At 34.3% G+C, this 12951-nt stretch overlaps 1 protein-coding gene across 1 annotated transcript; it reads right to left on the reverse strand.

The window, feature by feature from the left end:
* Window positions 1-1119: 1119 nt before the first annotated feature.
* Window positions 1120-4304, reverse strand: LOC104613262 (calcium-binding EF hand family protein). The gene is made up of 4 exons (XM_010281003.3): window positions 3855-4304; window positions 3549-3743; window positions 1855-2036; window positions 1120-1678 (listed from the first exon to the last, which is right to left on the reverse strand). Exons 1-4 carry the CDS (start codon window positions 4138-4140, stop codon window positions 1361-1363), a joined length of 981 nt encoding a protein of 326 aa, XP_010279305.1. The 5' UTR covers window positions 4141-4304; the 3' UTR covers window positions 1120-1360.
* Between the last annotated feature and the right edge of the window lie 8647 nt (window positions 4305-12951).

A 12951-nucleotide genomic window follows, 5' to 3' on the forward strand; every position in this document is an offset into this window, starting at 1 on the left:
ACAGGAGAAGAGAAAATTTGCTGAATGAAGAGATTTCATCCTCGGGGGGTGTCCTTGATCTGATCCCACCAGAAAGAAAGCCATCCATCAAGGTTTTGGTAAATGGAATTATCCATTCTAATGGCCAAGCAAGAGCCAAACCATACTGGCCGAATGAGATTGCAGTGAAGAAAGAGATGATTGTTTCATTTCCTTTCGTGCCTTCAACATTTCTTTTCCTGATTTCCAATGAATAAATACAATGGACGCGCATCACCTAAGTGGCACGAATAGGGACATGAAAGTGGTTTGTTTTTTTTCTGTAAAAGTAAAACTAATATTACAATAGTTAAGGAAGTCAAGAATTCCAAATATGCAATTAAGCATTTGGCAAAATGATAAAACTTCAAATTACAAAAATCTGATGAATTGATTGAATATAAAGAGTCTGGGAACACATCAAAGCGGTGCTAAGAGGTGAAAATGGATATTAGGAGGGTTTGTTGAGATAGATGGACGCTGTTGAAAAGGTAAAAGATGAGCCTGGCCCAATATATGAATTACCAACAAAATCTCCCAACTCCATTTCAAATTGATGATCTAAAAAATATCATTTTCTTTTCCGCCATTCCAAAAACAAGGGAAATGGTAAACAAAGTTTAAATACTCTGTTTTCCTCATCTGATAAGGTGGTTGCATTTTGAGAATACCTCAGAAAAGAAAATATGACAAACTAAAAGTTGTAGTTTTGACTCTCAGTGCATATGTCACGTGTCATGGTATAATGTGGGACATGTATCGTTTGCCAACAAAACTAAATTCATTGCAATAGCAACTCCATGGGCATGATCCATGGAGTTTGCTCAACAAGCAAGGTATATTGCAAAATGATCCAAAATCTACGATGGAGGCCAATTGAGACAATCATGTTTGACAAAGCAGTGATAAAAGAGAAGGAAATCTGAGGACTTGAAAAAATGTGGTTTTTTTAGTAAAAAAGAAACACAACCTAAGACATTTGGCATAATTTATACATCAGGGGAAAAACACATCCTAAGACATTTTTTCTATATTTATCTTCATCATGTAAGGAGCTGCATATAAATAATAATAATAAAAAGGAAAAAGGACAAAATGGCATACTCCAAAATGTCTCCACGTATTGTTTATATCATGTAAAAACCGTCTCCCTGGGTAACAAAGGCAATGCCTTACAATTCTCATTAGATCTAGAGGAATGTGTTGGAATGGTCAAAAGTAACTATAATGAACATATGAACACAAAGTTTTAAATTGTTGTATGATATACTGTAGAAATTATAACAATCTTTGCCAACCAAATGGAGGATATCCTATACAGGAGATCATATGATGACTTGTTTCAACTGTCAAGATCAATAGTGATGGGGTTTCCTTCAAGATGCTCTGCAAATTTCTCAAGAATGTCCTTCACAACTTCCCCAAACTCATTTCTCCCAAATTCAATGCTACTTCTCCCATTATCTACATCGGCAAATACTTGATCATAAAGAAGAATCACTGCTTCATTGGTTTCTGATGATGGTAGCCCCAAATCTGGCCCATTTTTCTGAAGAAAAGCCCGAATTTTTTCAGTGCTCCCTTTTCCATCTTTGCTTGCACATTGATCCTGGAACATTTTCTCTATCACATTGTTCAATTGCTCCTGATCGGCCAACAACTGCATTATTTTTCTCAAGTCCATCAATAATATTTTTAACTTAACCCTTCAATCAGAGCCATGGACAATGTTTCATTGTAAATTAAATCATTACCTTTATTTCTTTAAAAGATCAGATAGAAAATCAAGAATGCCATTTATGACGAAAGAAAGAAAGTAATGATAATAAACCTAACCTTTCTCAGCTTAGAACCATTGATGATCTTGATATTCTGGATGACAACGACATGCTTTTCAGCCAGGGCATCTGCTAGTTGTCGTAAAACAAGATGGAGCAATTCTGCAAATTGTGCCTGACCCACCATGTTGTCGCCCTCTGCTCCATTCTCTTTAAGGAAGTCGTTGAGAAGAGGGAACTCTGTTCAAAAACAGATGGCAATGTTACAGAATTTCTGTACCCAATTGTTTATTGCTTGAGAGTGGATTTTGTTTCATTCGTTTTTTTTTTTGGGGGGGGGGGGGCGGGGGAGGGGGGTATGAGATGTAGCTGACTGTAAATAGTGTGAAGGTATAATTATCAATTGGCAAGCTGAAGATCTGGCCCGGAACCAGGATTATGGGTATTTACAGATCTCTCTTTTTGTGGGGGCTGGAACAGGCAGCTTTTTAGCTTGGGAGTCAGCACCGTGCTAGAATGCTGAGGCAGTGTTACCCTGTAAACTAGCGATTTGAACTTCAGGCTCCATTTATTTCACTATAGGAGGGCTGGAAAACTTTAAAATCCAAAATATTTTAATCATATTCTGCCCCTCTTAAAATAAAATTGTCTCTTCTATATGGAATCAAATGCAGCTTCATCAGATGGTAAACTTGGCAATACATATCTTTATGACTCCCAAATAAGAATTTGACTTTTAATTTGATAAATACTTTGCAGGAACTTAAGTGCCACCAGAAACTTTATATAAATGTTGACATGAGATGCTCATAAGAGCAAACCATAGATGTTCATATTAAAAATTTAATAATTAATTACCACAGAGAGAATAGATAGCAGCAAGAGCAAAAAAGTTGATCTATCACAAAGGTCTACAGTATGGATGCATTGCTTGATATGATGGTAAAATCTTTAGATAATCAGGACCTCCCCTCCCAAATGTTAGAACATACAATCAAGCTTGAGAGTGGCCACTCCTCCTTAGACCCCAGATAACGCGCGGAGCAGGGAATTAGCCTTATTTTTGTAAAACTTTAACTGTGAAATGTGCAAATACAGGTGCAACTGATCTGATGTATTAATCTCTTATTGCATCAACCTGTAGATGGGTGTGGAAACCCCATAACTTGCCACCAGTCCCATGTTTCAAAAATCACTGAAACAGGACTCATTGTCGAATAGGTCCCAATTAAAATAATAGCTGTACCATAAATCAACATAACCGGATGTGTTTAACTATCTTAATTGGAGATCATTTGTAGAACTTCTTTGTAAATTTAAAAAAAAAAAATATTCCCACCATCCATCTTAAGTTTAAGAACTTTTGTTGGCCTTCTTGTTCGATACGGGAAACCCTAACATGGATATGCTAGAATACTGATATTATGTTCCTTCTTACTCACCTGATTCATGCAAATGCAAGAATACTGACACCAATTCTAAGTTCCTAACACATGGCTTTTCATTGAACTTAACACCCCAGGGATCATATCCCATCATTCCGTGTCAACAATTAGAAACATTTGATCCACTGATATATATGACGCAAGCAATTTAAGAACCAAAATACAAACAAAGTCAAGCAGACTAACTTGTGTTATGCAGAAATCGAAGAATCCGTATTCGCTTGCAGATGATTAAATCCTAAGTTGCATAATTAGGGAAAAAAAGATTCACCATTTCTACAGAAAACACGAGAAGGTGAAGGTCAACCTGAAAAAGGAGGAACTCCCATTTCCACTCCCATACGGACAAGACCATTTCTAATTTCACTTTTTCTGATCATCCCCTTATCCTCTTCATCTAATTCAGTGAAGAGATCCTCTGCCAGCATCGCAAAATCATCTTCATCCTCCATGAATAGTTTAAGTATAACTCCGTCCAAAACGGACACAACAAGTGGATCATCTGTGCAAGAGATTCAAACATAAGCAAAACCTTTTTCTGCATTTCGGTGTTATCTGGATTGAAGGAACACAATTTACAAGAAGAAAGAGTAAATAGAAAATTTTAAATTACCTATCAGTTCATCGGCAATGGCGATCACGTACTCTTTCAGCTTCGAAGAAGATTGTTCTCTGTCGAGTTCCGTAGAACGGAAGCTAACGGGATCAATGTTTATCCGTTTAAGTGCGGCGGCCTTTAAATGCTCCGGCAAGGCGATGCCAAACAACGAGGAAGAAGCTTTGGCTTCTGCTATTTCAAGAACCTGAGCTCCAGTAATGGCGCCATCAATTTCTGGGAGTAGGACATCGACGGATCTGAGACTTGCTCCGTCAAGAATCTTCATACCTCCGTCGTTCATTTCAAAGGAGTAGATAAAAGACGAATTAGATTTGCAGAGGAGAAGGACGAAGACGTCGAAGGGGTGTCTCTCAGCTTCGCTTCCGTCGCTTCAGTTTCCGTTCCTTGGCGTTGGAGCGGCAAGACAAGGTAGTCCGTCAGGACTCAAGTGGTCAGGTGGTGTAAACGGTAAAGCAAGCCACGAATATGACCCCTTTAACATTTGGAAATTGCGAAAATGCCATTGCCTTTCATGCAATAATTATAATATTGCTAGAAAGTAGAGTAGAGAGGATCGGGTTGGGCAGATTCCAAGTTTCCAACCCAACCATCCGGGTTGGCACACCATGTCTCTTCGAAACCTGGATTTACTAGGATTGATTTGATTATTCAGTAATCCATATTTTTTGTATTTGACTTGACCCGACCTTAACCAAAATGGTAGGAGTAGGATGTTAAGAAAGTATCGTAGAGGAAGTGGTAAATAGGTAATTTAAATAAGACAGAGAAAGGTAAAACCCAAAGAAAGAAAAAAGGTGGGGACCAGTACCATTGGGAGCGGGGGCCATGTTACAGGTGCACCTACTGGGGACTGGGGACTATAATTTTGGTGCTTTGATTGCCGTTGATGACTCTTCCCACGCGTTTTCTTTCCATAATCTATATATTCAAACTTCTAGGTCTCTTCCTTGCCACTTGCCAGCGTTCGTTTCACCTACTCTTTTCCTTTCTTTTTTACATATAAGGCAATACAACGAACAAATTAAAGGGCAAAACACGTCAGACATATGTGGGGCCACCCTTTAATGTTAGATTATCTCTCATTGGGCGGTCTACCCACCAGATTGCCCCCCCTCAACGTTTTACAATACATCCCCGCCCTCTATTGTGAACATCTCCCAATGACGACATTATCAAGAGATGTGCTATGGAACGTTTCTGGAGGACAATCTTGTGGGGCCAGATTAATGTTTTTAAAAGTTTGGTTTCGGTCCGTTCGAGCAGCTTTTACTGATTTGTACTGAAAATATCTCCATACTTTTTATGGGGAGATATTTTCGATGCAAGGTTGTAAGAAGGCTGTTAGAACTGTGTGGGTGAACACGCGTTTGCCCTGACGGAAGCGGATCTCTGTTAGAACGGTGTGGTTGATCCCGATGGTCAAATTGTTCGAACTATCATCGTTCGATATGATTTTCTAGGTCCGAATTTTTATTTTTAAATTCGAGATTTCAAAAAAAAATGTTGACTTAGATGAAAATCCAATTTGGCTCCGTCAATTGAATCATTGGCCTGTTGTATGAAATCGCATCCAGAAAATTTTGTGTACTCGCCAATAGAAAAATGCAACTTCAAGAAAACTTTTCAAATTCTAACTTAACGGAGTTAATATTGAAGTCTCTGGATTCCAAAAAAAAAAAATTATTTTTAAAGACCCGCTCACTGTCCAGAGATCGGCTTTGCTCTGACTGAATCCGGACTGTCCATCACTTCAGTCCCCTGCTTCTCTCTTCCCCCTCCATTCTTCACATTGCCACTCAAACCACTGCAATTTCCGTCGGCCATTTTTCCACCCACGTTCCTCACTCTCTCCACTCCATTCTTCTTCAACTGAACACTGTCACCGTTGAACCACTGCAATCTCCGCTGACCGTTTTTTCCACCCACGTTCCTTTCCTTCCCCTGTTTTTCTCTCACAAGCTTCTCTCTCTCTCTCTCTCTCTTCTCCATGGCGGTACAGACTTGCTTAAGGGTATCATAGTTCAAAAGTATCCAGATGGAAGGGTGTCGTGGATCCACCAAATCAACCAAGAGGATTGTTGTTGATGACAAGATTGAATTCAACAAAGTATGCCGGAGGACCCTCTCTCCACGTGTTGACCTGGTATACAATCAAAGAAGTGGGGTAGAAAAGAAGAAAGAAGGAGAGAGAGCGAGAGAGCAGTTCGAGGGAGTAAAAGCAGGGGAGAGAGAAGAACGTGGGTGAACACATGTAGCCGGTGGAGGAAGAGCGAAATTGGCAGGGGGGAGAGAGAGAAACCAGTGGACAGTGGAGGAACAAAGCTGGAGAGAGAGAGAGGGAGATGCAACCTGGCGGCGGTGAGGGAAGTGTTAGGTGGAAGAAAGAAGAAAGGGGTGAGACAGCGAGAGAGAAGAGTCAGACAACCAAGACAAGATTGAGCGGGCGGGTTTTACCTTTTAACAAATTTTAAAAGACTTTGGAGTCCAGACGTCCGTTAAATCTGGTCCGTTAGTCTTAAAACTCATACGTGACATGGCATTCTCTCATTCACGTAAGCAGAAGGTTTTCTACAGACTATGTGAACTGCTGTTTTATTTATATGTGTATTCGGTTATCTAATTGAGGTGATCCTTTATGTGTTGGGTAAATTTTTAGATCCATGTCTTAAGGTGTTGAAGGTGCCTTTGTCTAGACCCTGACCTGAATGATGGATCCACGAATCAGTCCAGGGAAAAAAATGTTGAGGAAACAGCGTGCATAATCCTAAACATCTCTTAAAGCATTGGTATTTAGTAGAGCTGTACTTTGTTGCTATTGTTGAATGTTGATACAATTTCTAGTAAAAACCAGTTTGGTAAAGACAACAATACAGATTTGTTATTAAAAAACAAAAGACAAACCAGTAAGATTAAAGGATTTCATATGGTTCAATTAACCAGGATCTGAACCAGAAATGATAACCTAGGGTTCAGTTTAGGAGGAATACAAATACAAATACATATGTACGGTGCAAAATTTTATTTTTTTTTTATATTATTTTACATGTATTTGTACTGTACATATTTGCGTTTGTACTCTTTCTAAATTTAGCCTAAAAAAAAAAACAAAATTACCTTAAACAATATTATAATGGTGCAAGTGCAACATAACCACCATTGACATTAATGGGTGAATACCTACGAATTTCCAAAAGCATGAAACAGGAAAGGTGATTCCAATAATATATGCAAAACCAGTGGTTTACTTTTTATGATAAATTTCAAGGATTCTACAAGGGTGACCAATAGGTTTGACTTGTTCCAGGAATAATGACAGCAATACACACTATGCTCTGTTTGTTTGGAGTGCAATTTCATCTGTTACAAAGTATAAATCACAATAGTGTAAATTTTGGTTCGTTTTTATTTGGATTTTATTTTGTTTTGCTTTGACTTTTACTTGTTTACACTGTAAGCAACAAAACAAAGTATAGTTTAAAGCAAAAAAAAAAAACATATTTTGCATTCAACTCGTTTTAACTCTTATACTATTACACCAATGCAAATGAAATTGCATCACAAATAAGCCAGGACTTAATGAAATAAACTAAAGGAAAAGAGAAAGGGTAGCGTAACAAAGAATTCAGCACCTTGTGCGTCAAGGGTAGAAAAAATAAACATTAAAAACCGGCTTTTCAAATAAAAAAATCAGCAACGAATTTATGGGTCATGGTCCATGTAATAAAAAATACCGCCAAAAGGAAAAAGGTAATAAGGGTGGCAAAGTTGCGATTGGGTAAGTTTGGGCGGGTTGGCTTCAACCCGCCAACCCATTAATTTGTTAAGTCATTAAAAACAGTAAAAATGTTGAAATTATAAAAAAATACATAAATGCAAAAAAAAATACAAATTATAAGAAATATAAAAAAAATATCATAAACATAGAAAAAATAATAATAGAAATTGTAGAATTATAGAATATATAGAAAATGAAAAAATTTAACAAATAAATACAGAAAATTGTATATACATATTAAATACATTCAATTTACCTCTCATTAAATCACACATTTAAGTCATTAAATAAATCACATTCCCTCTCATTGAATCCAACATTTATACTTTTCTTTATCATCATTAAATTTCACTAATAAATCCATACACAATAATTATTAATAGAATGAAATTTTATATTTTAAAATAAACATAGAAATGAAATCATACTTTTCATCTAGGTGGTGGGTAAATAGTTCAACCATTTGGGTCAAATGGATAATTTCATGATGTCATAAATAAATAATACAAGTTTAGAAATATAAAAAATACTTTTGTTTATCATCATTAAATTCTATTAATAAATCCATACACAATAATTATTAATAGAATGAAGTTTTATATTTTTAAAATAAACCTAAAAATGAAATCATATTTTCTATTTAGATCATGAGTAAGTACTTCAACCATTTGGGTCAAATGGATAATTTCATGATGTAATAAATAAATAATACAAATTTAAAAATATAAGAAATACGAAAAAATATAGAAAAAAAAAGAAATTTTGAAAAATATTGGACATATTTATATTATTATTATATATGTCATATTAAAAAATAACTATGATAAAATAGATACAATTTTATTAATGATGGACATCAAATATACAACTTAAAACCGATGGAAAATTAAACCATCTTCCTAATAATAATGGATTGTCATTTAAACAATTATGAAACAGTTTCTAATAGATTAATTTCCTAATTTAATTTTCCTAAATTTTTAATAATTATTTAGTTGAATAATAATAACGGATTATTATATAAATAGTTTTGGAGAACATTTTTCATAGATTAATTTCTTATTTTTTTAATTCTATTAACCATTATTAAAAATGAGAATGATCATTGGCTCTTCATTGAACACCCTAATTTTTATTTCCAATTTTATCCCTATTAATAATACAAACAACCAAACTAACCCCCTGGTTTTTATTTCCAATTTTACCCCTATTAATAATACAAAAAGCCAAACTAACATATACCTATTATATCTACTAACCATTATTAAATATTTAAATAAAAAATTAAAAATTTAAAAATGAAAATGATCAATTCTCTTGGTAGATCACCTTGATTTTTATTTACAAATCTACCCCTATTAATAATACAACTTTGAATGGATTGACAGCCAATCTAGAAAATTCACAAGTTTCTATTTTACCCTTATATACAATAGAGACAAGTACCCTAAAAAGATGAATACATGGACATCCAAATTCTCCACGTAATGGTTACCCTATTAAGGTAGTCATGATGTTGGTTAAATTTTTATCAACCCTGATTTTTATTTCCAATTTTACCCTTATTAATAATACAAAAATTCAAACTAACACATACCCCATTATTTTAAAAATTTTAAAAATAGAATGATCAATGGCTCTTCACCGAACAACCAAACTAACATATACCCCATTATATATTTAAATAAAAATTTTAAAAATGAAAATGATCAATTCTCTTGGTAGAACACCCTGATTTTTATTTACAAATCTACCCCTATTAATAATACAACTTTGAATGGGTTGACAACCAATCTAACAAATTCACAGGTTTCTATTTTACCCTCATATACAAGAGAGGCAAGTGCCTTAAAAAGATGAATACGTGGACATCCAAATTCTCCACGTAATGGTTACCCTATTAAGGTAGTCATGATGTTGGTTAAAGTTTTATCAAATATATCAATGTGGTTGAACAACTCTCATATTACTTTGGATTGTTTTCATGATATTAAATGGAATCAAATCATCATGATAAGTTCAAAATTTCTCCTTCAAGGATAAACTTAATTGATAAGATGAATGGATGTATCTCCTCATTTTTAATAAAAATGTGATCATATTTTCAAAAATCCTCCAAATTTGAACCTAAATTGGGGTGTAGTGTGTTATAGCACTTGAATGTTATTTCATTTTCTTTGGATGCACAATCAATTTAGAATCCAAAATAAGAGTTCACTCAACAAAGTAGTTAGTTTAGTATTTTTTTATTTTGTCTAAAGTTCTAAATTGATTTAACTTGCATTCTCTTTTGGATTCTCTTTTATGGTTAATTTGTTTTAGGTGTATAGCAGTTTATATGAAGAGAGGTGATTATACAACCCTATAACTTGCAACTGAGATAGTGGTTTGATTGTTCACTTTTAAACAGCTTTGGGAAGACTAATATTTCTGTTTTGACATGATCGTTTTGGGCTAGTTTATATAAGGAATGCTTTTGGATGGAAGGAACACCACTATTAAATTCATAGATCAAACAAGAAAACAAGAAGAGGAGTTTTTTTTTGGTAATGAAGAGGTGCTTAAATTGGAGAATGATCGAAGATATTTGAACTTACATTTTCCATATGCGTTATTTTTTCATGCTCAATTGTTAGATGGTGCTGCTGAGTCATTTTCATCATGTTCACCTGCTAGCTTAGTAGCTTTGATTAATTACTGTTCAAATAATGACTATAACACTAAAGTTGGATTATAAATTCATAGTGAATCCAATCACTATTATCATTGCCGGTTGGTACTTGAAAATCAATTATATTTTTTTAAATCACTTCAATTCAAATATGGTATTTTGACTAGGGGTGTTCATTATATGGTTTAAATCGCAAAACTGAACCGAATCAAACTGAATTTGTGGTTTGGTTTGGTTTATACTTATAAATGGTTTGGTTCGGTTTGAGAATTTTCTAAATTATGATTTATAATTTTGGTTTGGTTTGTTGAATTTTATAAACTGAACCAAACTATAAATTAAAATTATATATATATATATATATATATAATGAATATATGATATATATAAATATTATATATAATATATGTAAATAGGATACGTAAAATTATAAATATATAATGAACTCTTTATTTTATAATAAAATAACAAATTAAAGTTTTTAAGTTTTAATTTTTAGGGGAGCTATTTTGGCTTCCTAATTGGGTTAAGCCCAAAAGAACATAAAATGGTCCAAAGTCCCCAAACCGTATTAGAAACCACACCAAACCGTTTTATGGTTTTGTTTCCATACCAAAATGGTTTGGTTCAGTTTTGAAATTTCTCAAACCGTAATTTACCGGTTTGGTTTGATAACTTCTCCAAATTGCACCAAACCGGACCGTGAACACCCTAATTTTGACAACAGAAACATACACGTGCAACACACGTGCACCCCCACTAGTACTTATTTAAAAATAATCATGGATTATTAGTTAAAGAGTTTCCCTAAATTATTTGATAATTGTTAACTATAATTATTGATTTTATGGAAACTAGTAAATTATGCTAATTAGTAATATCTTTTATCAATAAATTGTTATTGTAAAAAATTAACGAAAGTTTATTAAATTACATTAAAAGTTGAAATTTTGAACATTTATTAATAACCAAAAAATATTAAATAATTGATTGTTTATTAATTTTGGTAGATTATTAAATTATTTAATATTTGTTAGATAACGGATTATTTCTGAAATAATTATTTCATAATTTTTGGTAGAATATTTTCCAGAAATTTTAATAATTTTCATAACTAATAGGTTATTTAACAATAGTTTATTATTTAAGAATAGATTATTTAACAATAATGGAAGATGCCATAAATATATAGGAAACATCAAATTCCCCTTATTCCTTTTTCTTTAATTTGCTTGAAATCATGTCTCTAGATATAAATATTGTTTGATTTGGAAAACCAAATATTATTAAATTGTGGCCCTGTTTTTACGGAAAAATAGAGAGAATAGAGGAGAATTAGAGATAGAAGTGAAGGAAAGGATAAAACATATATTGGGATAATTAAGAAGAGAAGAGAAGTTAGGTTGTTATAGAAAGTGAGAGAATGACTTGTAGGGGGGGGGGACCCAATGGGAAGAGAGAGGATTGAAGAGAGAGGGTGTTAAGATGGAAAATTGGGAGTGGTGAGAAGGGGGAGAGGAGAGATAGTCGAGGAGAATGCAAGGTTAGGGTAATGGAGCAAGGAGAAGCAAGGCGATGTGGACCGTCTTGCTATATGTGTGCGTGTGTAGTTGGGCTGGGCTTGGGTTTCCTAAGGGCTACGCCCGGGCATGACCTGAAAATAAAAGAGCCCAATTTCTTGGGCTTGAGGACCAAAAATCCAAGTCCAGCCCATATAAAATTTCGGGCTGAGCCCCCACCCAAATTGCACCCCTATGAATCCATCTTGCCTTAGTTTGTTACTTTTTGGGGGGTAAAGGACTTAAACCTCCCCTAAAGTTTCTTATAAATACTAAAACTTCCCCTTTATTTTCTACAAGGACTTATACCTTCCCTGTTAGAGAGACACGATATTATATCTAACAGAATTAATAAAAGGACTCGTTTACCCTTAAATATTCTTTAAATTTTCAAACATGTTAAATTAACACGGACAGAAACCTATTGGACAATTGCTTGTGTTGGTGTCCCTCGACAGGTTAGTTTATAAGCCTCCAGATAAACATTTCACTAATTGAATTAATTTTGCTAGGCAACTATCATCCACCGTTTTGTATCTTGGTATTGAAGATATTATCAATGGCCGATTTCTTGGTCATAACAAATTAGACCGACCTTTTTCTGTTGACATGGTGAGTCTTTTCTTTTATCCATCTCTTGTCCTGTTGTATATAGTTTAGGATGTATATTGTTTTTTCTGTTGGTCCATACTTCTTCTACTGTATTTGTGGTTTTGAGCAGTCTTTGATACCGAAGAACCTATCCAAACTCAAATTACATAAAGTCCCAAACAAAAAAGATCAGACTGGAACCTACATTATCCACTCCACTATACAAAGCTGCCGGACCTTGGCGACCGATATCTTTTCAAGCTTACCTTTTCTCAGTGAGGGAAGATTCTTGTTATAAGACATAACAAACCAAGCAAGAAAGTAATAGAGGGCAAAATTGGGATTTTCAGAAAGCTTAAACCACACAAACTGTCACATGCTAACAGATATGAATGGAAAGTTAACAGGTGGGGTTTTTGTCTGCTGATGTCACTTGACAGGGAGGTATAAGTCTATTTTAAAAAATCAGGGAATGTTTCAATATCCAGGTGAGAT

This window comes from Nelumbo nucifera, chromosome 1 (assembly GCF_055504915.1).
Source record: "Nelumbo nucifera cultivar China Antique chromosome 1, China Antique-T2T, whole genome shotgun sequence".
Lineage (NCBI taxonomy): Eukaryota > Viridiplantae > Streptophyta > Magnoliopsida > Proteales > Nelumbonaceae > Nelumbo > Nelumbo nucifera.

Coding starts and splice junctions, on each gene's coding strand:
- LOC104613262 (XM_010281003.3), bottom strand. CDS start 4,140: ATGAACGACGGAGGTATGAAGATTCTTGACGGAGCAAGTCTCAGATCC. Junction 3,744..3,854: donor CATTGCCGATGAACTGATAG/GTAATTTAAAAT, acceptor TCTCTTGCACAG/ATGATCCACTTGTTGTGTCC. Junction 1,679..1,854: donor ATGGTTCTAAGCTGAGAAAG/GTTAGGTTTATT, acceptor AAAATAATGCAG/TTGTTGGCCGATCAGGAGCA.